This window comes from Phoenix dactylifera, chromosome 6 (genome assembly GCF_009389715.1).
Source record: "Phoenix dactylifera cultivar Barhee BC4 chromosome 6, palm_55x_up_171113_PBpolish2nd_filt_p, whole genome shotgun sequence".
Classification (NCBI taxonomy): Eukaryota; Viridiplantae; Streptophyta; class Magnoliopsida; order Arecales; family Arecaceae; genus Phoenix; species Phoenix dactylifera.
Window position 1 is genome coordinate 13,088,881 of NC_052397.1, and position 23,149 is coordinate 13,112,029.

At 40.3% G+C, this 23,149-nt stretch overlaps 2 protein-coding genes and 1 non-coding gene across 4 annotated transcripts; 2 read left to right on the forward strand and 1 right to left on the reverse strand.

The window, feature by feature from the left end:
* Window positions 1–4,945: 4,945 nt before the first annotated feature.
* On the forward strand, window positions 4,946–14,554 carry LOC120111076 (glucan endo-1,3-beta-glucosidase 13-like). Of its 2 annotated transcripts, none has more exons than XM_039127463.1 (4): window positions 4,946–5,237; window positions 5,343–6,404; window positions 8,951–9,027; window positions 14,272–14,554. In XM_039127463.1, the coding sequence occupies exons 1-3, from the start codon at window positions 5,186–5,188 to the stop codon at window positions 8,980–8,982; spliced, it is 1,146 nt and encodes a 381-aa protein (XP_038983391.1). In that variant the 5' UTR covers window positions 4,946–5,185; the 3' UTR covers window positions 8,983–9,027; window positions 14,272–14,554. The 2 variants fall into 2 exon arrangements, with proteins under 2 accessions (XP_038983391.1, XP_038983390.1); XM_039127462.1 differs by having other exon boundaries at window positions 4,955–5,237; window positions 5,337–6,404.
* TRNAM-CAU lies at window positions 9,822–9,893 on the reverse strand. Its single transcript has one exon. It is a non-coding gene; the product is annotated as a tRNA-Met (tRNA).
* Window positions 14,555–16,864: 2,310 nt separating the features above from the next.
* On the forward strand, window positions 16,865–21,305 carry LOC120111198. Its single transcript, XM_039127757.1, has 5 exons — window positions 16,865–17,506; window positions 17,613–17,684; window positions 17,949–18,215; window positions 18,298–18,389; window positions 20,361–21,305. Exons 1-5 carry the CDS (start codon window positions 16,865–16,867, stop codon window positions 21,076–21,078), a joined length of 1,791 nt encoding a protein of 596 aa, XP_038983685.1. The 3' UTR covers window positions 21,079–21,305.
* The last annotated feature ends 1,844 nt before the right edge of the window (window positions 21,306–23,149 follow it).

The following is a 23,149-nucleotide window of genomic DNA, read 5'->3' on the forward strand; positions in this document are numbered from 1 at the left end:
ACAAAATCTATTAAAGCCAACCTGACCTGAATAAAAGAAATTCTTTCAAGTACATCAAACAAAAAGTAAAATGCACTATTTAAAACATTATGTCAGTGATGTTTTGTTTTTTCATATAGTCTTTTTTATTAAAGATATAACAGATATTTTATCCAACTTAAAAAAAAAAAAAAAAAAAAGTATATGTTCAACTAAACATAAGTCATTTTAAAAAGTATGTTTTCTTTATCATTTTTTCATGATCAACCAAATATAAAAATATCACTTTCTCATATATTATATATTCAGACATCAACTTCCTAAAAAAAATGCTCCAATGATGTAAAATTCTTCCAGTAAACTAAATGAGTCCTCACACATTAATAGGCCGGGCCTTGGATATAGTGAAGCCATGTTGATTAGATGCTGGATTAATTTTTAGATTATGGGCGGCATTTTTAGTTAGATCACTTTATCCAACCCAACCTAAACCCAAACTACCCAATCCGATTTGTTGGGCTCAGGTCAAGTATGGGTTAGTTGAACCCCAACTAGGCAATGGTGTTAGGTTACATTCGAGTCAAACTCACAACCTATTAGAACATGAGGTATATATTGAAAAACATAGTATATGATATAATTTTTTAATGGCTCTTTTTTTAAATGAGAAAACAGAGATAGAGAAGGGCTAAAAAATAGAAGTCCAAAATAGTATCTAGAAAATATAAAACTAATAATATAATATAATTTAAAAGATTTTTTTTTTTGTATCTAGGTAATATTGCATATTTAGGGAGTATCTCATACTCCGTTCCTTCCCAATCATCCCTTTAGGTATATTGATCAATGATAGTGCGGCTCATTAATGCATGCATTGATTAAGATATTATCCTATTTTTTTCTTTTGCAGTTAACCACCATGAAAACCCTTAAGCTAAGCATGTTCTAACCTAGAGGAGGAAGAAAATATAACGAACTTTGATGATTAACATTAAGGAGGTGTCTCAATGGTCAATGGTCAGGTGGCAATCACTTAACTTTCATGGAATAGGGTCCAACATAAAAGTTCAAATATCATATAAGAGGCCCTCCATAAAAAATGGAGAGTGATATAGCAGGCTTTACAAGAAAAGGGTATGGGATCCTGAAGTTGGGATTGAATGCAGAGTAATTGCCCTAAATCTAATAACTATAATAGAGTATGAAAAAGTTTCTTCCTATTAGGTCTTAGGCTTTAGGAGGGATTGATGAGGTGTAATCAGTTAAGAAATGAGATGGTAGGAGGTTGTAGTTGTTGTGTTTGTGTACGATTGGATGGCTATAATTATATAAAGGAGAGAAGTTGGTTTAATGGCTTGGATTGAGAGTTGTAGGATCTAAGGAGGAGGATGAGGTGGTATAGTTCTATTGGATGGAAGGGAAAAGGAAAGGACTCTCTCCCATCCATCTCCAACCAGTATTGTGCTTGAATCTTTTGTGTGAATGAAGGATTCACCTTCTTTGCATGAATCTACCATCGAATCATTCACCACACCCATCTCAAAGCACTCTAAGTTCCATCATTCATCTGCCTGCATAAATATCAAGTGACCAATGGATGATCCAACTATAGATTACCATGAAGGAAGGTGAATTTTTCTTTTGTACAAAGATATAACCCCAACCCCTCTCAGTCCTAGCTATTAAACTGATTCCAATCCTCACCCTTTATTCATGTGATTTAATGACTATCATAGAGAGTTGAAAGATCTGCTATATCCTAATGCTTTTAGAGCTACTTTCATGAGAATTCTTAAATTTTCTTTCTCCTGCTAAAAAAATGATATTATAAATTTTTTTAGCCATCGTAAGTTTGAAAAGTAAATTAATGGTGAGCATTATACCTAGAATGGCATTTGATTTTTTTCATTTTACAATACAGTTTATGAAAAAAAATTGCATGCTTGTGCATGAAGAGAGAAAAAGAGAGAGAAAGAGGCCATCTTAACATTTTAAAATTCGATATGCTATCTCTTTTGTGTACATGGTTGTATTTATATTCTTTGGCACGTTATAAGAATAAGACTTTTTTCTTACTTCTAAAGGGACTATATGTTCATTTTCTTAGTCCAATTATCTTCAAAAAATTATACATTTGCGTACAAACAATTTGAAAATATTGTTTACGACACGATTTGTCTCAAAAAAGCAAGGTAGTTTTTGAAGATCTTAATATACCTTTTTTATGAACTTATGCAATTAATCTTCAAAACTTTTCCTGTCTCTATTATAAAACTATGCAAATGTGGTGGGGTGCCTAGAGGGCTATTTTGTGATAAAAGTTTGCTCAATTTTAAGTATCAATTACTCAAATTTGTACAAAACTATTTCAATAATTTTTATTTGGATTTCTTCTAGTAACAATACGGCCGCCAAGAAATATATTATAGTGGTGACAATCTAATAGAACTTAAAAAAAAAAGTTGTAGGGAGCAATTTGTTAATATTTGAAGTTGATCAACTTGTATCTTCAAGTCATATCTTGATTTTCTTATATCTAAATTCTAAATGTTAATTAATCCAAAATTAGGCTAGAAACGATCAACCTATATTCTCATCTTTACATTGGATGATTGTATTGATAAATAGATTTATTGAAGGAATATAGCAATGCAAAATGAAGTATTCGTGAAGAAATTGAAAATATAACTAATATAGATAATCATCAATATCATCCACACTTCTCTTTGATGTACATTGCAAGTGAACAAAACATGTGCAACTTTGATTGGTATTCTTGAATGATTTGACTATAATATTTCTGAAGAAAAAAAAAGAGAATGATTTGACTATAATACAAGGTGATTTTTATGTATTTCTCATGGCTTGTGTTTAGCTTAAATTTTACCAGCTCAAGCTAAAAAATATATTGAAAAAACAAAATTTCAAGTCTTCCATCTTCATTAAAATGAAAATTGGATGAGTTTACATCTAAATTTTGATTTAACACAGATGAGACAAGAGCTGAATTCAAGATGCGAAATAACAATATTATTGCATCACAATGGGCCTCCATCAAAACCGTTATCCCCTATTATAATTATTATAATGAACATTATTTACCTTAAAAGCAAAAAATCAATTTTTTTATAGTAAAATAATCACTATTGCAACAATATTATAACAAAAAATAATGGATAATAATGAAAATAATGAGAAATAATGGTGTTATATTTCCATTCATTTTTTATTATATAAAAAATATTATTTTTCAGATAAAATAATAAGAGAAATTTAATACAAAAAATGTCAACTCTTTTTTAAAAAATTATTTAGAGAAATGTACAAGTAAAACTATTGATCATTTACAATATAAATTCTTATAATGTTATATATGTAATATAAACTGTGATCATAAATGGTTCTAACACTTATTTTAAAACTTGAAAAATTTGTGGCCAACTTAGGTTTGGTTAGAACAGGCCATCATTTTCTTTTGGCAGAGAGAATAGGCCATGGTTCGACAATCAACTGCATGAATGATGGAGCTTGGAGGCCACAGTGACATTATTGCTGAAATCCTGCACACCATCAGATTCCTTTCCTTATTTGGGCCCCGGGCGGCCAGGCACGAAGACCGCAAAACAGCTCAAACCGGGAAGTGAGCAGCCGCATCCGTCAACGGTTCATTATCGCGCAATAAGAGATCGTTTGACCGTTGGATGGCAGCTGGTTAGCGGGGACAGATATAAATATTAATCAGGCACAAAAATTCCTCTCCACAAGGTAGTTAAATTTTGTAATTATAAAATCAAAAATATTATTAAAAAAATAAATTATTTAGAAATAAATTAATCTAGCAATCTATTAATATGATAATTTATTTTTTTAAAATAAATATTATATAAACTTAAATAGAATTATAAACATGACTTTATATACCTGTATCCATCTCCTATTTTTATCGATAACAGTGCAGGTATAGATATTAGTTAGGTTCTCAAATTTATACTTATATCTCAATGGATTCGGATGAAAAATAAATATGTTCGATCCAGTTCTGCTCTCTTATAGCTCAATTATATTTTTTTGTGGTGCAAAATATGCACGATCGTGCGTCTTCAGCTATATTTTCAGTGGCCTTATAAAATCTGGTTCGGAAATATCTTAATCTTATTACCTGCAAATGTCTAGCTCCGTTGTTTTGATGAAAAATGCAATGCATGTCACATCCCACAAACTAAATCATTTGATTGCTCTTGTGGATGTTAGTTTGCGTGTTGAATGAGGTGCTTGTTATAAGGAGAATATTCATGAAAGTGCCCGTTGCTATTAGCTAATGGAGGCTAAACTCATTTATACACAAAAATTCGTAGTTCTATTGCAGTTTGTTTCTTTTCCAAATTGTGGTTTATGATCGATTACTTTAGCTTAAACTAATCAAAATATAGTCTATTACAAATTAGATGGTAAGATTTTATTCAAAAAGAACATTGTAGGATTCACTTGAGCTTCTATTAACGTTTTGCTACCCATTCCCCCATATTTTCCTCTGATCTTTATGTTGCAATAGAGAATTGACATTATAAATAAGAAATAGAGGAGCATTGGCTGGGATTTGGCCATTTCCATTCTGAAACATCATTTTAGAACTTAGTTGGCTGACTTATCAGTTGTGAGGAATACAATAGTGATACTTTAGCATTTTTTTTGTTATGCGTTTATCCAATTAGCTACAAGTTTTGATAAATGACTATATGAAAAATTGGAATTTAGAAGGAACATGAAAGGATGCATTTATATATATATATATATATATATATATATATATATATATATATATATATATATATATGATACACCTAGCTATAGCATGTACCTTAAAGCCACTCATAATTTCAACATCGTCCATGCAACAGTAAGCAAAGAACTCCATGTCGTCCTTGTTTTTGGCCGTGAGGGGGCACACTTCCCATGCGTCCGTCCTTGGCCTCAGAGGCACACTTACCAATGCCTTATGAGCACTGAGGACAGGCATAAAGCTCACCAACTTACCCTCAGCCATGGCTTCCATCTCAAACCCCACTTATTCCGCCTGTGACAAAAACCACCTCCTCTTTTCCTTATAGTCCCCCAACCACCCCCTCCTCCATTCCAAGGGTTTAAGCGGGGTTTATCCCTCGCCACCTCTCCCTTCCGATCCTCGCAACAAGAATAAAAGAAGAAGATGGTGGGCTTCTTCCTTCTCCTCTCCCTTCTTCCTCTCCTGGGTCTTACTGGTAAAAAAATGGACACCATCTGTGTTTTTTTCCCTTCTGTTCTCTGTTCTCTTTCTGTCATTCTCTTTGGAGGCTATTGAGTTGTTATTCTGCTTTCAGTTGCAGGTCAAGAAGCCATTGAGTTGGTACACCTCCATGAACCAAGCCAACTAAGCCTTCAGTCACTCCCCCACACCACAAGCAAGCCATCCATTGGAGTCGCAGTGAGTGAAGTACACCTCCCTGTGGTATCATCCAGTGTCTTAGCGGCAGAAGGGTGGCTAAAAACCCATGTCTTAGCTCACTTCCCATCCACCAATATCACCACTATTGTGGTAGGAAAAGGAGTCCTTTGCAACAGAGGGCAGGAGCACCTCTGGGGCTTGGTCCTGCCCTCTGTGAAGAACCTTTACTACTCTCTTGTGAGATGGGGTATGGTGAAAGAGATCAAAGTCTCCGCTGCCTTCTCCTCTGATTGCTTGCAGTACCCCTCCTCTTACTCTAGATTTCGAGGTGATATAGCTCAGAACACACTCCAACCTTTGGCGAGCTTCCTCCAAGAGACTAGCTCAGGTTACACCATAGACCATTCTTCCAAAAGAACCAACTTGGTGTTCTCCGCTTACAGAGAGGCTTTGGAAAGGTTGGGTCGTTCCAGGGTTAGAGACATCAGAGTGGTGAGAAAGCTCTCTTCTTTGAGTTCTCTTCTGTCCGTAGAGGGGGCGAAAACATTGGGCCTTCAAGTCCCTTCTCATTTAGCTAAAGCCCCAAGGTTCCCATCTGTCCCACTTGCGCCGCCGCCCCCTGATGCCTCGTTTTCTTTTCCGCCTGATGCCTCGCCACCGATGGTCACCGCCAACCCACCTGATGCGTTCCCGGTCCCTCCGCCGCCGTGCTTGGTGGCGCCGACGGCCTCTGCGCCGGGCCCAGTGGAGGAGCAGAAGGGGGGCTTGTGGTGTGTAGCTAAGCCGACCGTTCCGGCAGAGAAGCTGCAGGAGGCAATGGATTATGCTTGTGGGGATGGTGGTGCTGACTGCGGGGAGATTAGGCCAAATGGGAGCTGTTATTACCCTGATAATGCTGTGGCCCATGCTTCCTATGCTTTCAATAGCTACTGGCAGAAGATGAAGCAGAGTGGAGGTAGCTGCAACTTTGATGGAACCGCTGTACTTATCAACTCAGACCCAAGTATGTAAATCATTTGTGTTTTCACAGTCTTTGCTTATGATCTTTCTCCACAACACTCTTTTTTTTTTTTTTGGCTGCCTTTGGATCTATAACTCTGATAAAGTAATGTTAGTGTTGTTTGTAGTGGTTTTAGTGCAAAACTAGTAGTATCACATTGCTGTTCCCTTCTAGGTTTGCCAGCATGAGTGATTTGAACTGGGATTTATTTTTCAATGAATGTCCTTGGATTTTTGATCTTTTGACTGGTGCAGGAAAAGAGATCACATAAATGAGATGTAGAATGGATTAATGATTCTTCTGGTTGAATTGCATATACTAAGCTAAGAAATTTTGGCATAAATCTTAAGCCTACTTATTATTTGTTTAAAAAATAAGGTTCATAGCTGACCATTGAGGCAACCAGCATAACAATTATGAGATTTGGTTGCAAAATTGAAGATGAGGAACAATCATAACATAACATTGTAGCTAAACGTGTATTGACATGATTATATAGATGTTATATTAAAGTGTATCACTCTTGATGGAACCACCTTTACATCATTTTATATGTATATTTTGTTACTGCCACATATGAATGATATGGATGGTTGCATTTTCCTGACACTTACTCCAAATAAAATCAAAATAGTGCTTTATAGCATAATAAGAGTTGGGAACATCATTAGCAGGAAATTAATTTGTTAACTGATTCATCTCCATGGTCAGGTTGATCATCATATCTTCTTCACTATGTCAACCAGATAATACTGCTTCTCCTCTGGATCTTCCCAGATAATACTACTGCTGAAAATCTGAGTCTTGAATAAAAAAAATGACTGTGTAATTTTATGCAAATATAGGAAGGATAATAAGAGAATCCATTATTTCTATTGAAACTTCTCCTGCAATCTCTCTCTAGTTTCTCTAGTTCCTCTCTCCCGCCCGCTCTCTCCTACCAAATAAATAATGGGAATTAACTCCCATTTCATAATTTCATTATTTCCAATAGACTACTCACCTTCTGTCTCTTCGTCTTCCGTTCTCCTAAACAAAAGGAAGGAGGAAGAATACATCTATCTCCATCCCTGTCTTCCTCTCACATCTCTCCCTTTGGCTCCCATTGAATATCACGAGTTGTCCATTCCCAAATATTATCCGAGTTGAGTTATGAAGCACAGTGACTGACATCAGGGTAACTTTGGAATATGCAAGATCGAAAAATTTTCATTTAGAAGTAAGGCATGCATTCTATGATGACTAATCACATATTGTACTTATCTTTTGGTTACACATCTAACTACATTTAATACTTTTTCTTTTTCCCAGATTTTATTGACTGCATGTATCTATTTTCTTTAGTTGGTTTTGTAATTTTAGTTGCTCTTTAGATTATGGGTTTCACATATCTATGACATTTGTTCTCAGAAAAATGCAAAATACAATGCAACACATATTCATTTTTGGTTTAACTAGCATCTATAACCTTTCCTAGTTTCAGTTCTTGAAGTATAAATTATAGATATAAAGCACCGATTTAGGAATTTGAGTTAGCAATATAATCCTACATATTCATAGCTGAAAGAACTAGGGAACTATTTTATATGATTTTCCTTGTACAAAAGGACAGCAGGCATGACGTCAATATTTATTAGCATTCTATTGTTGATAGTTTGATGCAAATTTTGATGTGTAATTTTTTTCTTTTTTGGTGCCTAGTGCCCACCCCCTGCCCCCCACCCTGTACAAAAGTTCTGGTGCTGTGCTGATACCGCCCAAATGTTTATTTATTTGAATACAGAAACATCACAGGATCATAGAGAGTTGACTTGTATTCATTTTGTTTGTGGTTTGGTGGCCAAACTTATGACTGAATGATGTTATGTGTAAAATTTTTGAATCTGTGATGATCTAACTTTTAAATTATTGCTATGTAAAAGTTACATAGTGAAACAATACTGGGTCAAGATGATGAGACCTTTGTTGTTAAAAGAGGGAAAAAAATATGACATTTCCACTAGCAGCCTCTTTTGTTGTCGGATCACATGGGGCTTAGGGATTTTAGACTCACAATGCCTGACATTATGGAGGTTGCATGTGATGATCAAAATGAATTTGCATGTTTACAGCAGTGTGAAGATTGTATTGCAAATTGTAATGATTCAGAAATATCATGAATTATAAATGAGAGTGGATCCTGAACTCTACAATCTACATCATAGCCTTCATCCCACTGCAAGAGCGTTTAATATATTGTCATTGAGGAAATAACATAACAAGATGGTTTATCACTTAATGATCATGACAAAGACTTGGTTTAGGTTGTGTGACAAATTATTTGTCATAGTTTGGCTTGCATAGTTTTTTCTTTTTTCAATATTTTGCTTTCACATTTAAAACAAGGTTGAGGAGGCATTTAAATTATAGCATATACAGCAGTTTTATGAAATTTCCTTTATGTACAATCCTCATTGTTTAATGCGATAGTAGTTATTTAGATTGAACCTGTTTAAATACAGACTGCACTTTTTGTTGACCCTTGGAATATTATCCGCGATGGGTTGCAGGCTTTCTCCAGTGTCATTTCGAACTCAGTTGAGGAGGGATCAGTGCTTGGGTGCTCTATCATTGCTGAAGAATCCAGGCAAGCTTTTCATTTTCGAAGAATATCTTTTAAGTTTTGACTGCATTTGGTAAGAAATTTAGAATCTGACATCCTTTTAAATGACCAAAAGCGTGATAAAATTATTAAGGAGAACTAGTGATTCACAATATAGCATCTCTTTCAGGTTCAATCCTGGTTTTAAGTACTTGTAAGAACATGGGCTGTCAAACAGGTGGTGTGAAGGGTAAAAAAAAAAGAAGAAGAAGAAAAGGTTTGTTTTTTTCGAAAAAAGAAAAGGACCTTTTAAATGCCTGGAGGCCTGATAACATCACTAAGGTGAACCAGTGCTTCAGAATATAGCATCTCTCTCAGGTTAATATGGTGGGGACCTTCTTATAGGTAATTAGAAGAATATGGGTTGTCAAACAACAAGTGTTGTGAAGATTTTAAAAAGTAGAGTACTTTAGAAAAAAGGGACAAAGCAGTGTCGGAAATTATGGGCCCACCATGCTTCTGCTGCGCGACTCTGATGTTGTTCAAGCTGATGTTATTTATTTCTAATATTGTGCGCTGCTCTGATGCCGCTTCTAAGCGCTGATAAGAAGATGGTTGTCAAACATGTGGTGTGAAATGGTAAAACAGAGAAGAAAAAAAAAAAGAAGAGGTTTGCCTTTGAATAAAAGAAATGGGACTTTTTAATGCCTCTTTTGGATTTAATACAGTGGGACCTGCTTTTAAATACTTACTATATGACTATGGGTTGTCAAACAGGTAAATGTGAAGGTAATAGAAAAGAAAAAAAGGGGAAAAAAAGTGATGGGAAGCTCTCTCAATATCAGAGCCAGGTTTCGATCCTGGGACCTGTGGGTTATGGGCCCACCACGCTTCCGCTGCGCCACTCTGATGTTGCTCAAGTTTATATTATCTATCTATATATTACCAAAATCAAGTCTCAGGTTCAAACAGGGAAATGGTTTTGTCCGCATCTATGGGTACAACTATAGGTCAAGTAGGCAGAGATCTGACCAAAACTTGACATGATTTGGAACTATCATAGACTTGATTCCTTATACAGCAAAAAGATAATAATAGGTCTGAATGAAATTGGCCTCTATCCAATTGGACTCCAACGGATAGTTCAAATCAGGTGGATGTTGGACAAAATTAAAATAGTTCAAAGCATTTTGTAGCGCATTAAACTAACCCGACCGACATAAGCAAAACATTGATTGGGTGGAAGACAGTTTTTAGATGTGTTATAGATAGGAACCTCAGTGAAATGAGCTATAGCCAAGAGTTTGCATCCCTCCCAATGTTTTCCAAAGTATTTGATTTGAGTTATTCTCGAATTTGAAATGTTGGTGGTACCCCCACCATGATACACAGAAATGACACAGATGGAACTCTCTGAAATTACATTGTCCATTCATGCTTCCATTCATGTGGTGGACAGGAATATGGACATGGAGATGGGAAGGTGGATAGGTGACTAGGTGGCATCATTAGAAATACATGGCAGCCTACCATTGTTCATTCATGTTATTTGTTATAAACAGGGGATTTACAATTTGATGGCTTTATAGTTGCTAAATGAGTTGTATATGAAAACTTAGATTGAGATTTCTTTGCATTGCTATTTTTGGTAAGAATTTGTTGAAAAGGATATGTGGAAGTGAGGTTATCTCTTACTTGCCTTTTGAAGTTTATATGGATTTCACAAAGCTGCTGTTTTGATGGATTCGAAAGAGAGGTTATCCTGCTTGATTTCTTTCGCTCTCGTTGGACGGAGGAGAGTGGGTCTGATGATACCGGCCAGCTCCCGAGGGCTGATTCCCAAATCGATATGACTGAGAATGCTAGGTTGGTTCGACCAGTGATGGAGGGGGAGGTGCGTGAGGCCATCTGGGCTCTGGGGGAGGATAGGGCCCCTGGTCTAGATGGCTTCCCACCGTTCTTCTTCCGGAGATACTGGGGTATTATCCGGACTGCAGTGGTGGAAGCGGTCTTGTGCTTTTTCAGTCGGTCAGGGATGCCTGACGACTGGAAGGCCACATTTGTCACACTTATACCAAAGCGTCAGGATGCGGCTGAGCCGAGCCACTTTAGGCCGATCAGCTTGTGCACTACCTTATATAAAGTTGTGGCAAGAATTCTGATGGATCGTATGAAGCCCCTCCTCTCTGGCATCATCTGTCAGGAGCAGGGTGCCTTTGTGAGTGGTAGGAGTATTTCCGATAATATAATGGTGGCCCAAGAGATGATGTGGGATCTTCGACGGGCCTCGAGGCGGCGAAGCCTGATGGCTGTAAAGCTGGATATGGAACGTGCTTACGACAGAATCAGGTGGAGCTTTCTTAGGCTAGCTTTGGAGAGTATGGGGTTCCATGCGACATGGATTGGGTGGGTTCTGGGGTGTATTCGAGGACCGAGGTTCTCTATCTTGGTCAATGGCTCTCCATCCCCATTTTTCAGGTCTACTATGGGGCTCCGGCAGGGATGCCCTTTATCTCCGTATTTGTTTATCATTTGTTCTGATGTCCTGTCTCGGGCGCTGCGGGCTGCGTGCGCCGCCGGTGAGCTGGGGGCTTATGTCCCAGCTCCAGAGGCCCAGCCGATATCACATTTGCTTTTTGCCGATGACTGCCTCCTCCTGACTCGGGCTCGCGTAGCGGACGCTCAGGCGATCAGAAGGGTTTTGGCCGCCTACTGCACTATATCTGGTCAGAGAGTGAATGGCCAGAAATCCTCTATCTCCTTCAGCCCCAGCACGTCACTTGGGGTTCGACGGGAGATTCGGAGGATTCTGGAGATGCCCGAGCAGGACGGGACCTGGACCTATCTGGGTGTTCCGATCTCGGGGAGGAGATTGCGAGTTTCCGAGTGCATCGGATTGGTGCAGCGGGTTCAGAGCAGACTAGAGGGTTGGCGGGCAGCGTCACTGTCTATGATGGGCAGAGTCACGCTGATTCGTTCTGTTCTGGGCTCCATGCCCATCTATCTTATGGCAAATACGGTGGTGCCAAGATCTGTCCTACTGAAGATTGAGCGACTTCTTCGGGGCTTCTTATGGGGCTCACATGGAGGGGGTCGTGGGGTGCACCTGGTGGCATGGGAGCAGATCTGCCTTCCCCTCAGGGAGGGTGGTCTAGGGGTGGTGTCTCTCCTGGAGAGACGAGAGCTGCTCCTTGCCCGACAGGCTTCCCGTTTCATCTTGGAGCCGCAGGGGTTTTGGAGTCGGATTATGACTATCCGGTATGGGGGGCAGGCCCAGTGGGTGGGGCCCGAGGAGGGCGGAGATGCTCCTTTTTATGGCGTGAGATAGCGAGGTACTTGCCATTGGTGTCGAGTCATACTCGATGGCTGATAGGCGATGGTCGGAGCATTGATGTTGCCGGGGACCCATGGGTCGATGGCCTTCCTCTGCGGCTTTGGCCGACTACGGTTAGTGTCGAGGCTGGGGAGGGTCTACAGGTCCACGATCTCATGACCCCCGGGGTGGCTAGCTGGGATGAGGTTCAGTTGGCCCGATTCTTCGGGCAGCATTTGGCGGAGTGGGTCCGCTCACTCCCCTTACCACGGAGTGGCGGACCAGATGTACGTGTGTGGAGTTCCTCTACCAGATCCAGGGTCAGGATGGGTGATCTCTCTCGCATCCTTAGGCGGGAGTACGAGCCTGGCCCGGATTGTGCCTGGATCTGGCGATTGGGGCTACACCCGAGGGTAGCGCTGTTTCTCTGGAAGGTGGTCTGGGACCGCCTTCCTACTAGGGCTGTACTTGGAGGTCGAGGTGTGAGGATCCCATTGGTGTGTAGGGTTTGTGGAGTGGCCGAGACGGTGGATCATGCTCTCTTTCGGTGCACATGGGCTAGGGGCACTTGGCGTCTGGCAGGGGTCCCACAGGTCGTATGGCGGGGTAGGGACCCTTTCTTACAGGCCATGCGCCAGGGCTCGGAGTCCCCGCTGCTTCGCCAGGGGGCTGTTCGAGCGAGCTGCACTGCCTACCAGATCTGGTTGGCTAGGAATGCTCGTACCTTCGACGAACGTCGTATGTCGCCGCGATTTGTGGTCGAGTGTGCCCGCGCTCAGGCGGCTGAGCTGGGTTACACCATCCCTGTCGGAGGGACCTTGATAGCTCGGGACACCTGGGGTTCCCACTTTGCTTCGGCAGTTTTCCGTACGGTGTTTTTCACCTGGGAGCCCCCACCCCCGAGTTTCCTCAAGGTCAACTTTGATGGGTCTGTTTTGGATGGTGGCATGCGGGGAGGTGCGGGCTTTGTTATTCGCGACCCGTCTGCCAGGGTCGTGGCTGCCGGTGGCAGCCAGTTATTTGACACTTCGGTTCCGAGTGTGGAGCTGAGTGCAGCCTGGGCGGGCCTTCGCCATGCACGGTATGTCCTACAGGCTAGGTCCGTCATCCTGGAGGGTGACTCGGCCACCGTCATCAGTTGGATCCAGGGGGGTCCAAGGGGTGGCGGTAGTGATCATCCCTTGCTCCGTGACATTTGGGCTATGGCGGGGGATGGATGGGCTTTTCAGGCCAAACATATTTATCGTGAAGGGAATGGTGCCGCGGATTGGGTAGCTGCGTACGTAGCTCGGCACTCCGGAGGCACCTTGTGGATTGGTGATGGGGAGTTGCCCTTGGCACTCCGAGGTATTCTATTTTTTGACCTTATTGGGTGTATCCGATCCCGTCAGGTATGATCCACCCGCATCAGCAAAAAAAAAAAAAAAAAAAAAAAAAAAAAAAGAGAGGTTCTGCCACTTAAGCATAAACCTAAAATTTGGTGCATCATTACTTTGAATATCTGTGAAATTTCTATGCAAAAATCACTTGCAATGTGATGTACAAGATGGATTGCAAGGTTTAATAAGCAGAAAAATAAGCACAGCTCAGAATACAGATGATCGATCACTTCGCATGAAACTTGTCATCCCATTTTAAAAGCTTCTAACATGTAATCCAGGAAGTCACGTAACAAACTTGGAGAGATTATGTCATATCGGCTTTTGAATTAGATGAAGGGCCCAAGGCTCTATGTTTCAAAATGTACCATATTTTTTTTTTCTAACCTTTATTCCAATTTAGTATTTTAGGGTGCTGCTTTGCAAGTGAATCGTCATTTGCTGTAATGCTTGTTAGTTTTTACCATTCTTGATATAAATTGAGCTCTTTTAGGTACATCATCATGACATGACATTTGTAATGACATTTGTAATACGAAACGAATTCTTTGAATTGCATTATGCAACTTATGCTGAGTGATTGCTGTTGTTTCATAGGCTGCCCCCATTGATCTGAGCTCATTCTTAGGAGGAGATGGAAAGCTTCGGTGCTAGTTTTACTATGACTTATTCTGAGGTCATGTATGTCTGTTTTATGAATGTATCTAAGTAATTCAACTCTTGTTTTCATATTTAGGCCTTGGAGCCCAGGTTGTGTTTTCGGATGAATAGAGTTTAGAGCGTATCAAAGACAATAGATTATCTTTCTATCTTGTTTTCGGGTCTGCCTTTAGCATGTCTGTGGAATACTGGTTGTTAAATTCAGGAAACTGCTTGCATACGCATGGTTTTATAGTTTTCAATTATATATATATATATATATATATATATATATATATATATATATATATATATATATATATATATATATATATATATATATATATATATATATATATATATATATATATGCATGATGTTTTGGAAAACTGAGAAGGAAAAGAAAAAACTTTAGAAGGAAGCCACTGTCATTGCACCAATCCAGTGGATGATTCCAAGATAGTATGGATACCTTTTTCTCTTCCGCTTTTGATCTATTTAGTTGTCTTCAGAAAACAAAAAGAACAGGAGGTGAAAAGAGTATACTTGGGTGTATTCAAAAATCAAAGGAAGCAAGGATAAAAATAAAAGATATGAATTCAAAAACCATAAACGCAGGGAATCTGAAAAAAACTGTTATTTTCTTTTTTTAAAAAAGAAAGCCACTCGAATATCAGAGCCAGGCTTCGGTCCTCGGAACGGTAAGGGAAAAACATTCACTTGAGTGATGAGGCATCAATCCAGTTGAGTGTAGGACTGCTTGGTTATGAAGGCAATGCATGAAGCTATGGAGTTGATTGTTTTGGCGGACGCAATCACATAAATATTTTTATGAAGATTTGAAGCAAGCAGTCCTTTGTAAATGGGATATGCTAATCAAATGTTTTGCTTAAGAAATGTCATTACCTACAAGTTAAGGGGAAATTTCTGCTTAATATTCTAGCCATTGACCCTCACTTTTTTTTTCCCATTTGAAATGTAGAAAGCCTATATGGATTCGTGTGGCATCTACTCATGGCTAGTGTGATAGACAATCCTCCATCTTGAATTTAGTTTACCTACTAGTATATAACCTGTGCAATATATGAGGTACAATTTTTTTTTTCTCTTTTCCACCATTTAATCATGGTAAATGGAAGACTTTAATTTTTTGTTGCATATTAAATAATAAATTTTAATAATAGTCGAGCAGAAACACTCAGTATCATTGATATCGTATATAAGAGCCTTTATGCAAAAACGCCTATCAATATTAACGGCAACGTGGGTACATTTTTTTTCTCTGAACAATGTAATTATAATATATAAAAAGCTTCAATAGCTAAATATCTCTTACAATGAACTCTAATGATGCCAAGCATATGAAGATTGATATCTCTTGCAATGAACTCTAATGATGCCAAGCATATGAAGATTGAGATCATTAATATTGTTGCATACTAAGTTAAAAAAAAAAAAAAATTAATGATAGCTGAACACATAACGGGGGACATCCACATGGCTCAAAGGGTGCTTAACAAAAACTCTGCAATTCGACCAAGGAAATTTTGAACGGTAAACCCAGCCCACAACCATCCATATTTACAGCAGCACTAAATTGGTTCAGGTCCAGTCATGTGGAGGGAGGACCCAACATAAGGGCAGATGAGGAGCCGTTGCTCGCAAGGGGTTGAAAACCTTGAAAGACTTGCATATTTTTCACTTTCGAGCAACGGTGATTAATTAGGAGCCCTGTATTTGTCTAAATATTTGAAACAATTGCAAGTACTAACCAATTCATATATGCATTGTCTAGAGCAAATTATGCACTTCCATCTACTTATTTATAAATAATTCAAACTTTGTTCACATATATATTCATATATATACTAATATTACATAAACTTATCTAAGATTAGAAGTAAATTACAAAAACCGTCCTTTTTTTTAAAGTAAAAGATGATTAAATATATTAATTGAAACTTAATTTTCAAGGAGTCAAGAGACTTAATTTTCAAGGCAAAATATATGAAACTTTAGCACCTTAGTAATTGAGGGTGAACCATTTGAATCCATTAAACCTCCATCCAACCCACTTTGTCGTATCCAACAAACGAGAGGATAAGATGGTCGTCGGTTCGGTTGAACCAACTTGCGTTTCCCGAACTCGGATCTCGTTTTGTCAACCGTTTCTGACCGTTATAAATTTCCTCCCCCAACTTCCTTTTGAATCCACGCGCTTCCCGCCACCAAAACCGGACGCTTCTTCCCCTCCAGGTTCTGGTTTTCCTAACGCCATCCTCTCCAACCCTTTCAAGAAAAGGTCAATCCCCTCCTCCTCCTCCTCCTCTCTCTCTCTCTCTCTCTCTCTCTCTCTCTCTCTCAATTCCTCCATCCCATTGATCCTTCATGGCGTCCCTAAGCTCAGGAGTCCTTGAGAAGCTCCTCCAAGACATGGAATCGTCCATGGTTTCCAATGACAAGGCCTCCCATGATAAGCCCTCCGCCTCGGCCCTCCTCCAAGTCACAGCCATTGTCCCTGCCCTCGCTGGTCTCGACCTCTCGCCCGACCATGGCTTCTACCTCAGAGTACGTCTCCCTTCCGGCAGAGCACATCGATCTCATCCTCGCTGACAGACTCCAGCTTGGTCAGTTCATCCAAGTCCGCCGCCTCAAGCCTGCCTCCCCCGTCCCCGTCCTCTGTGGCCTCCAGATCCTCCCAGGTCGCCACCCTTTCCAGCAAGGCACCGCCGACCTCCTCACCACCGACCCGGCTACCTGTTCAAGCTTGGATCCTGGTGACCTTTTCACTCCAAGTTCCACCCCTCCTCTTCCACCGCATCCTCTGCCAGATAGGAAGAAGCAGCAGCGCTCGGTGAGTGCTTCGAGAATGGGGGGGAGGAAGAGTGGTGAAATTGGCCCGCGGTCCAGGTCCATTCCCACTTCGCCGGAGAATGGAAGGGTGAAGAGGAGGGAGCTGGAGAGGAAGAGCTCCGATGTTTTGAGCGAGCTGAAGAAGATCAGTGTAATTTGTGTGGACGAGGATAGCTCCGATTCTGATGAATCGACGCTCTCTTGCACCTCCTCATCTTCGTATTCTTCTTCATCTTGCGTTTTGAGGCCAAAAATGATGAGAAAAGGCTGGGAGGCCCCAAGAAAGATCAAAGAGAGGAGGCCTGACACAAGGCCTCTATCCCGGAGTCGGAGTGCTAATGTGAGTTTGCCCTAGCTTTCTCCTTTGAAAGAAGTTAGATGCCCTTCAGTTATGGCTTTAAAGAATTCTTAGGATTTAATCTTTGTTTTTCTGGACCCTTTATTAGTGTTCAAGTTCCCTCTTTTTCATCTCAGAATACTTACAAGTTTTCATATTCCATTCCGATTATCCGTTATCGGTATGAGTTTGGTCACCAATCATTCATATGAAATATTTTGACTTTAGCTGCTCGCAAGATTGGTGCAATGGGATACATGTTGATTTCCAATTTGCACAAAAGCTGTTAGATATTCTTGGGATCATGGTTTCGACAAATTGATGCAATTTAGAGTAGTAATTCCATCTTTCTTTTTGAATGCTCTGTCTAAATTTGTTTTGCCTTAGGATTAGGGAAATCCATGCTGATTTGATTGTTTTGTTTTCTATTCTCTTGCTCTAATAGGTTTCTCCTGATAGACCAACTCCATCTCATTCAAAGATATTCAGAGATGACACTTCAGATAACCTACTGACAAGCAAAAGAGATACTGAAAGAGCTTTTAAAGTGCTATGTGGTACTGCAAAGAAGAAGCCGACTGGTGTCTCGAGCAAATCTTGCATGGAAAGCTCATACACCACAATTTCTTCCAGTCGATTCAATGATATAAGGTGGCCGGAGAGCACCGTGGTATGGGCATCACTTCCATCAACCTTAGTGAAGCATGGAAAGGTATTAGGACTGCTGTATAATTTGTGATAGGAAGAGCTCACTGTCTTGGTAGAAATGATTGTTCCAACAATTAGCTTTGCAGGACATCTTGAGGCAAAGAGATTTGGCACTGCATGCTGCTGTGGATGCATTGCAAGAGGCATGTGCTTCAGAACGACTGATTCAATGCTTGAGGTAAGTTAATATTAACCAATCCATTTTTTGAGGGAAGAAAGAAGGGTTGGACAGGTACCAATCTGGTTTTATTAATGCAAGAGATAGTAGCACAAAGAAGTGCTCATTTTCTTGAGCTCAGCTCAACTGACAGAGAATTACAACACTTAGCAATACTAGGATTAATTTCTCTGAATTTCTTTTCACCCGTCGCACTTGTCTGACTCATCGCTAAAAACTTGGTTAATGATTCAGTATGCAGAAGTTCTCATGAAATAATCTTTTGTTTCTCTCCAACCATACAACCAAACAAATCACCACAACCAGCACATCCCAACCCTTTCGCCACTCAGAATTGACGAAAGCTTCCCTCCATGAAGTCCGTAGAGACAGCAAACTCTCAGGAAGGAATGTACCCCCAATGCAGCCCCCAAAGAACTCAATATTGCACCAGAAAATTCCCACTTAACTTGAAGATTGTTGGTGGTCTTCCCTGTTGCATTGCAAAGACAGCATCAAAATGGGCCATAGAAACTTCTTTTCATCAAATTTTCATCAGAAATAGTTTGGTTCTGAATTGACAGCCATGAAAATACAATAGCCTTTGAAGGTAAAGAAACCCAAGTTAATCAGAAAACTGCTCCCCTTGCTCCCTCTTCTGTAAAAGTGTTTTCTGGTTCCTCAAATAGCTCTGGCTGAGACGCATACAGAGTGTTCCAGTTAGCCCTCACTGATATAAAAATGGCATGAGCTCTTGATCTAGGATGAATCTAACCAGTATAGATGATTGTAAGCTGAGATCCACGCTTGGATTTTACGTGACTCGTATTCCTTCATATGGAATCAGGCTGTGGTAAGCTTTTGTTAATTCATATATTCTACTGCAATTCCTGCTCCAAAATACCTCTCTTGCCATATATGTTGAGCCTGATCCTTCTCTTGGACCACCAAGAACCAACTATGCTATAAATATGCCCACACTAACTTCACCTATGTTAATCATCTATACATTTTGTTAATTTTGTATCCTATCATATTCAGCAATAACAAGAAAACATTTTTGAAGCAAAACTGTGGGAGACCCACCTCTTCAATAAAAAAGACAGCATGGATCCATCACCATTCATGAAATAAAAGGGGAAAAACTGAGTATTGGAGAACATTTTTTTTTTTGGTTCTAAGAAATATGACCCCTTCAGAGACAAGGGCAGCCAAGCCTTGCTCAACAGACTAGTGTTCTTTCTGCTTGTTAGACAGCCATGGCTCACCTTGTTTCAATTCATGGAAGTTCAAGGAACAAACCAGGGCTCAGCCAAGTTCCGGGAGAGCACAACCAATTTACATCAAAAAAAGTTAGAGCTTCCAATTACACTCCCACAAGGATTATCCATGTTTCTGATCAAAAGAGTGGTGAAATGCCTTCAATTAATCTTACTTTGTATTATCAAAGCAATTCCTTTAGCTTTTCATTTAAAAAAAAAAAAAAACCCTTAAAAGTAACATTATGTATTATTTTCAGTTCAAACTTTGAAATTCCTTGACAGTTCTCATCCAGGAATTGGTATTGGGGTGATTTGCACTCTGATTACCCTGCTTTATCTTGTATCTGGTCTCATGCTTTTCTAACCATCAAATGCTGCAATGAAGACAGCAGTCATTAATTGAGCATGGACTACCATGGCAACCTCAAAATGTTTATAGTCTCTCTACCCAAAAAAAGGAAGAAATAAAAGAAAAAGAAAATGTTTATAGTTTAAAATATAGTTCATTCTCAACCTTCTGACTGCGTTTCATATCAACCAATTAGACGGTGAGGTACATAATAAATATGTGACGCATGTAATATACTAAGAAGTCCACCCCATACCTACCTTCAGTTGAACCAAATAGATAGACAGGTGCATATATTGTCTGTGAAGCATGTAATATAGTTTGAACTTCCCTTTAAGGCTTTAACATTTTTTTGATATTCTATATTTTTGCTATTTTCAGCATGTATTCAGAATTACAGTCTGACAAGGAGGGTGATCCGCAGTACGTAGTTGATAAGTTCTTGAATTTTCATCAAGACCTTACCCAGGCTAGATTGATCATTCAATCATTAACCAGACTGAGCTCATCAAGAACATGTGGTCATAACTCAGCCAGTTCAGCTTCTATCAAAGCAGGAGCTAAAGTGGTGTCGGAGAAAAGAAGATACGCAGTTTCATGGGTCAAGGCAGCTTTGGAGTCAGATCTTTCACAATTTCCAACTGAAATGAGGGAATCATCTGAACTAGTAGAGGATTCCATGACACATGGAAGGCTTCTAAGTATCAAGAAGAGAAACAATACTTTGCACAAGTGGAGCAATCTGTTGATGGCTGCTGACTCGGCAAATATATTGCAGTCTGAAAGCAATAGATGGTTCTTAAAATATATTGACAAGTTTCTAGATGTTGTTGAGAGTGAAAGTGGTTATACTGCATGCGAGTCTCAGGTTGCCAGCTTACTTTGCCAGTTGAAAAGAGTTGATGACTGGTTAAACACAATTACAAACAAAGAGAGGGCCTGGCCAAGTGATCGAAACAAAGACGGCATGCTATCAGAGGAAGAAGATGCTGAAGCATGTGAAAGAGTGAGGAAGAAGATATACAGCATCCTTCTAAGCCATGTATCAAGTGTAGCCTTTGCTCTGGAGAGCATGAGTGCAACTGATGAGGACAAATAGCAAGGGTAAACTAATTGAGGGTAAGGTATCAAGGTCCAAGTAACAAATAAGTTTGGTGTAACTCGGCTATCTAGGTGTTTGCTAGTATCTTTTGTATACTTTACAAGCATTAAAGTTAACAATGTTCACCTCTGGCTAAAAAATTCCTGCCTCCTAAACTAAATTGTATATTTTTGTTGGGAAGCCTTGAGTTCCAATAACATCAAGAATGAAAGGTATCAATTTGCCATCCTAGGCTTATACTATTTGAAGTTATTTCTGGTAGAATTTGAATTCTCTCATGGAATTTTTTGCAAGTGGGTACATGTAAAATATACACTCTCAACCTGCCTGACTTCTAAACGCAAAGCCAGCTATAAAATTCTGATCAGGAGCAACTCAGGTCCCTTTACGTTCTCCATTGAAGATGAAATAGCTTTTTCCTAAAGCCAAGGTAACACTAGGAAATTGTTTGAAGGATCTATGGACAAGGCTTGATAATACTCAAAAAGATTTGCATTCGCATGTTGACATGCAAGCAGGTTCCACTGATTTTTGGACCACTGGATGCCTTTTAACAGGGAGATGAATTTTAATCTAATAACTTTCGCAACCCCCTACCTTTCCATCACACACACATGCACACACACACACAGAGAGAGAAGAATTTTAACAAACAGATCTGGAATCTCTCCATCTCTTCTTCCCTCTCTACTTCCTTTGATTGATTTCTTGTTCTTTTTTCTTGGGAAGCACTATTTTTCTGAGACCAATTTAGATTAATGATTGGAAAGCCACCATTCAGAGCTGAAGTCGAGCCTCTGCTCATTGCAAATGATGAGGAGAGTGGCGCAAATCCATGTCTTCGATTCATTCAGAATTTTCTGATCTTTTCATCATTCTTCTAATAAGCAATAAAGATATTCCAAAATATTAACTCTGAGATGAGCATCATAGTGATCAGAATGGATCACCAAATTTCGAGCATTGAGGTGTCTTGAGCTATACAGAAAGAACAGATAAAAGAAATCCATATGTCTTCAATCTCCCTGAACAAAAAAGATAAGATCGCATGAATGATGATCTAACCAAGTTTTATTTTTCTTCATTTTTTTCAATAGGAAGATGTAAACATTGATGTAGTTGAGTTAGAATTTATGCATGAATTGAATCCAAAAAAACTCTGGAGTATCTGCCATCCACATCTTCTCAGCATGAGAGTCCAGGTTGTCATATAAGAGTGAACCAAAGAATTCTTAGATATTTTGTGTAATGTCCGGGCCCACAACCTACTAGGCCCAATAGAAAAATAGGCCCAGTTAAGGGTTGGGCCCAAATTTTACTGTAGCCAGTATAATGATTATTATAAAAAAAAAAAAAAAAAATCATACTGTAGCCAGTACGAAGGGATAAGACCGACAGGGAAGGGTGACCCCCACCCCTGCTGGCAGTCGATGCCGGCGCACCGGAGACAGAGGGGGCGGCGGCCATTCCCGGAGAGGGGAGGCATGGAGCGGATGGGACCTCTCAGAGAGGGGGGTCTCATCTTCTAAACCACTATTTAAGTCCCTGCCGGCAACCCTAAGTCGGAGGCCCCCAAGAACACTGAAAGAGAGAGAGCCGAAGCCCTGGAGCCTAAGGCGGAAGAGCCCTGAAGCTCCAAGAGGAAGGAGGGACTACGAGGGGGAGGAACGGCCCAACGGTAACCAGCAAAAATCCAGGTAAGTGGCCCTTAGGTTAAATAATAAAGTTTTAGGGAGTGGAGATACCCCTCTGTAGGGTATTCTCCCCTCTGTTTCACTGATGAAACAGAGGGGAGGAGACTGGCACAGAGAGAGAGAAGGAGACCGGCACGGGAGAGAAGAACAGGAGGAGGGCCGTGGGCCGGACCCACAGGCTGCGGGCCGGACCAACAGGCCGCGGGCCGGCCTGAGAACGGCCCAAGCCGAGCCCACGCCACCCCGGCCGAGCCCAGCCGGACTCGGCCTGCGGGTGACAGGCCCCGGCCGTGGCTGCCCTAGGGCTGAGGGGCAGCCAAGGGCCGCCGGGTCTGCCGTGCCGGCGACCAACGCGGCCTCAAGGCCGCCAGCCT